Source organism: Quercus lobata, chromosome 11 (genome assembly GCF_001633185.2).
Source record: "Quercus lobata isolate SW786 chromosome 11, ValleyOak3.0 Primary Assembly, whole genome shotgun sequence".
NCBI classification, from domain to species: domain Eukaryota; kingdom Viridiplantae; phylum Streptophyta; class Magnoliopsida; order Fagales; family Fagaceae; genus Quercus; species Quercus lobata.
This window is the reverse complement of record NC_044914.1, coordinates 34,237,949-34,242,943: the sequence shown is the minus strand read 5'-3', so window position 1 is coordinate 34,242,943 and position 4,995 is coordinate 34,237,949. Positions and strand designations below refer to the sequence as shown.

Below are 4,995 nucleotides of genomic sequence, written 5' to 3'. Positions count from 1 at the left end.
GATTGAGCTTTCAACTTAAAATATCCCTACCCAGTTTACCCATATGATATTTTCTAAGTCACTAAAAAAATGGAAAAAAAATATACCCACACAAAAAACAAAGTGAACACGGGGAACTTGATGGTCTATTTGAATTGAGAGAGAGTGGAAAAGAGTAAAATTTTTTGACCAACTTTACTCTATTCCCCTCCTCTCCCCTCAAACCAAACTCCCCTCGGCCATTAGCACTGAAAAATATTCTAGAATGTTTAGTTACCAACATTATGATCATTTTGGCCCTAACAGTTCTAAGAGCAACCAATGCAAGTGATCAGCAAAGTAAAATGCATTATGCAAGTGATAAAATGAGTACAAACTGGGGAAATGACAGTATCTTACAATAAGCACAAGTATACATGTTAAGTAATATGCAGTGCAGTACAAGCTAAATGCCATGACCACTGGTAAGCAGAGTGTACAGGTTTTGCTTGTAGGTAATGTCTCGTGACATGACAGGTTCACAAAGAAAATATAGGAAAATTTCTCCAGAGATCCAAGGACATACATTGCTTTAAACAGCTTAGCAAAGGTTTCTGTTTTGGAGGGGAGTAACTAGCACAGCACAAGTTAACATGAAAAATGGAAGATGTAGTTAGTACAGCACATGACCAAGTCCCAAAAACCTAATGAAATTCAATTGATCTCCTAGAACCTAAAAGGAACAATTGATTCATCTTCTTTTTACAAACAGCATCATCCTCCTCGCAAATGAGCACCTAGTTCACCAAACTGATCATCAGCTTCTACAGTATCATCTGACAGGCGAACTGCATCCAGCTTTTGTTTGAGGATTTCTATGGCATTGAGTACCAATTGAGAAGCTTTGATTGCACCAGTAGATTCTACAGTGAATATAAAACTGTCTTCTTTGGCTTCAATCTCCACAAGCCCCGACTTCCCCATAGCATCTGCTTTCTTGATCACTTCATCATCATAAGTGTATAACTCAGGTTCAACCACTACTACCTAATAAAAGAGAACAATATAAACTTAGTTATGCAACAATGACAAACAATGCAATCAAAGAAAGGATCACGCAATGTAGTACACATCTGACTGAACTTAGACCAATGCACAAAGTTCTCACTATTAAAATGAACCCTTTCATGCACATTTGCAGGGGCATCATCACTACGAATGCAAAATCAGATTAAATAATCCATTAGTGCGTCAGCCACCTAAAGAGCACTACCACTCTCATATAAGAATTCTACTCAATAAACATATATTATAATGAAATAACTAAGACTTCAGTATTGTCAGTCATCTTCAATTAAAGTTGGAAAATCACTTAAATTAAAGAAGTCAAAAGCTGTTAAACAGCAAGGTGAAAAGCTTGAAGAAGACAAGTGAACAAGTTACACAAGACGTAGTTACTCTTTACAACAATATGTTCACTGGGCTTGTTCCATCACAAGTCTTGCTGCTGTTGAGCTACAAAACATTCTCAGTTATAAATAGTAGCAGTTCTGTATCTTGAATCCTTGATTGTTAGATTAGTGGCCATGTGCTTTTGTCTTATTGCTCAGCAGGTTAGTGGGGAGTTAGCTACAAGATCGAAAGTCTGTTATCACTGTAGCCAATAAATGACTACCTATTACCACACCACCCCTCACCACCTTCAGTGAGCAAGTTTTCGGCTGATCACCGCCTCCCACACCTTTTGTATCTGTTGTTGGAGGCCGGTTTGGGTTGGTTTCTGTCAGTGGTGTTGGTGTGTTCGGTTTCTTGTACAACCCTACAGAGCTTCATTGTATTAATTAATTGATCAAAGAATCAAGTAAACTTTCACTGTTTTTCCTACATTTTCATTTCCCAAATAGCTCTTGTTTGATTTTACTTTTAATAAAAGCATGGCACCAAACCAGGAAAAATTGCATTTGATAGCAGCCCCAAGCAGGAAGCTCAAAAGTCTTATCCAAAAGTCTATAGTCAAGAACAATACTTGTCCATATCCCCAAAAGAAGAAACACTTCAACATATGTTCGTTTTAAGAAAGAAATAACAAGAGAAGAGTATATGGAGGAAGAAACAGAAAAGATATCAACGAACCAGCTAGCAATTAAGAGAGAGAGGGAGAGAGAAAGGACAAAGGTATTTTATTTAACACTGAAGTTTGAGACTTTCATTATTAGCCTAATCTGAGCCATCCTATCAACTTATTTGCCAGCCCTAGACACACCAGAAGACATCTCACCTAATACCTATTCATGTTAGGACCTGAATTACAATAGATGACCACACAAAAATCCTTATGAGATATGGATTCTAATACATATGAACAATCCCAAACAATAGTTCCATCACATTATATAAGTAAAAGACTAGAAAATATTCCAAATCTTTTAAACCTAGGACTGTCCATTTAAAATAAACTTTTTTTCTTTTAAATTTCCATCTCTTTTGGCAAAAGTGTGCTTTGTTGCAGCATTGATATGTCAAAAAAAAGCTGTAACAAGTCACCAATTATATCATTAAAATGGAAAAGAAAAAGACACCCAATTCTGCCGTCCAGCAATTCTAAACATTGTACATACCAGGAATGAGAATTTTTTGAAAACTCTTTCTCTCCTCTCTCCATAGTCAAAATTCTTATACCCCCAGTAGTTAGATATTGCTTCTTACAAAGTTCTCATACTCATGGATTATTAAGTCCAATTACATCAATATTTAATATTTCCTACACTATGATCCAGAGACCCAATGATAATAGGAAATAAATCATTGAAAAACACACACACACAAGCAACACACAACCTAATGAAGTTGTCAAGCACAACATGCAGCAACACAAGAAAAAAGTCAGGAAAGAGTTCCAGATGCCACAATAACTACTGCAGACCTTTAACAGACAACATTGAGACATCCCTAACCAAGCTGAAATTTGAGGATTGTGAAAATTCAGTACTAAAAAGGAGAAACCATTGGTCCAAACAACAGAGCACATCCACAAAATTTACCCATTTCAGCCTTTTCAGTGAACAATAATATAACCAAAGGCTTCTAATGTTATCTAACCAAGTAACCATTAATATTACTTTGGCCGCACAAACATGAGCCAATAAAGAACATTGTTGCTACCTTTTTCCCTATGAGCAGAAAAATTATAAGAGGTCCATACAGGAGAGTGAAACTATACTGTTTTTATTGGTAAGTAACACAAGGATGCCTAGACCAACAAACTTCAGCCTCCACCTTATTTCTATCAAGGAAGAAGTTTGCATTTGAGCTAAAACTTGTTGGCAATAAATTAAAATAAAATAAAAGTGAATCATAGCATCCTCAAAGCGTAATCCCTCTAAGGAAATAAACTTAAAGAACAAGTCAAGTACACAACCCACATTTCAAAGCTTCAAGCATATTACTAGACACAAAGAGGCATAAGAAACATAAGATTGAGCAAATATATTTTATTCTAAAAAATAACACTACTACGCTGGATAAAAAAATAGAACCTGTTGGGTAACGGGATCTATGTCAAAAACTTTGGTAGGACTACTGTCAATCCAGGTTCTTTTCTCCTCGAGTGACAAAGTTTCCATCAAGTCTTCATTGATTCTAATCGTTGGCTCGTACATAAATGTGACAGTAGCTGCAGGTGACCATTTTGCGTGATCTTTACCAATCCCTTTTCTGGCTATAGCCCTCAGCCTCAGTTCTTGTCCACGACGTAACTTCACAATGATAATTCCCCTAAATGCAATACAAACCAACTCAAATATGACAATCTCAAAATAGAGTGACTAAATGTTACCCAAACCCTCTTTTTTCCAGGCTATGAACAAAATATATGAACTAAGCTAAGCACAGGCACATGCAGAGTTTCATAAACATAAAAGAACATCAATAAATCATAATATGGTTTCATTTTGGCCAGACAACCAAATGGGGCTTTATTTCAAAACCATTTTCACAAATTTCTAAATCCGAAACAAACAAATTTCAAACCCAATCAACTAAACAACCAAATGGGTCTTCATTAAATCTCTAAACCCTGAAAAACTCAAAGAGAAACAAACAAAGTTCGTATTTTTTTGGGGCTAAAAAGGGTACCTTTGCTCGCCAGGGTCATTGGGATCAGAGAACTCAACAGGAACGACGGTGTGGTCGGAGCTGTAAAGGTCTTTGCTGGTAACATCGAGGGTTTGGTCAGTGAGGCACTTTGCACGGAGGTGAAACTCGACGGAGCAGAACTCGCACTGGCCGTCACCGTCGCAAGCGTCACAGTCACGCGAGAAGCGCATGCTCATGGCTCGGTCACTGGTGAGTGGGATGAGACCGAGTCGGTGAGCGATGAACTCGTCGTTGAGGACAGAGGAGTTGACCTCGATTTCGACGAGGTCGATGGCGACGGTCGGGACCTCCGCGATCATCACGCGCCGAAGCGCGTTGGCCACACTCGCGTCCGTCTCTCGTAGCTCGAACTTGACCATGTCGTCCTTCATTTCCCTGATCTTCACCTTCGGGAATCGCTGGTACGACATTCCTCCGTCCATGATGTTTCTGTCTCCGAGGTTTCTCTCTCTCTCTCAAACTATAAAGTGATAAAACCCAAAATTTGGGGTTTTTGTTTTTCAGCTTCTTCTTTTCAGTACTCTCTCTCTCGCAGTATCTAGTGGGCTTGGTTGCTCTGTTTTATTATTCAAATTCTTTTAGTAGTTCTTCTGGCCCAAAAGAAAAAAATAAAATAAAATAAACCCAATAAAGGTGTAAAAATTAAACTTTATAATTCAAAAACAAGACAACTACTTGTCCTATAGTATGCAAAAATTCTTTATTTGTAATTTTAGGATAATTGAATTACACAATAATTGTAAATTATTTAAGCAAGTTATTTTAGAAATGTAACTTCAAAAAAAAGTTATTTTGGAAATGTAAATTTGTGGTTTTATTCAATTTTACAAACAAACGTATAAATAAGAATAATTATTTCATTACAAATACATATTCTATTTC

At 37.0% G+C, this 4,995-nt stretch overlaps 1 protein-coding gene across 1 annotated transcript; it reads right to left on the bottom strand.

Moving 5' to 3' along the window:
* Positions 1-356: 356 nt before the first annotated feature.
* On the bottom strand, positions 357-4,644 carry LOC115968824 (DNA-directed RNA polymerases II, IV and V subunit 3-like). Its single transcript, XM_031088335.1, has 3 exons — positions 4,093-4,644; positions 3,495-3,732; positions 357-1,005 (listed from the first exon to the last, which is right to left on the bottom strand). Exons 1-3 carry the CDS (start codon positions 4,533-4,535, stop codon positions 733-735), a joined length of 954 nt encoding a protein of 317 aa, XP_030944195.1. The 5' UTR covers positions 4,536-4,644; the 3' UTR covers positions 357-732.
* Between the last annotated feature and the right edge of the window lie 351 nt (positions 4,645-4,995).

Excerpts from the sequence above, each read along its gene's own strand:
- LOC115968824 (XM_031088335.1), bottom strand. The coding sequence starts at position 4,535 with ATGGACGGAGGAATGTCGTACCAGCGATTCCCGAAGGTGAAGATCAGG. Across the intron at positions 3,733-4,092 it reads AATGACCCTGGCGAGCAAAG|GGGAATTATCATTGTGAAGT; the intron begins GTACCCTTTTTA and ends TATTGCATTTAG. Across the intron at positions 1,006-3,494 it reads TAGATCCCGTTACCCAACAG|GTAGTAGTGGTTGAACCTGA; the intron begins GTTCTATTTTTT and ends CTCTTTTATTAG.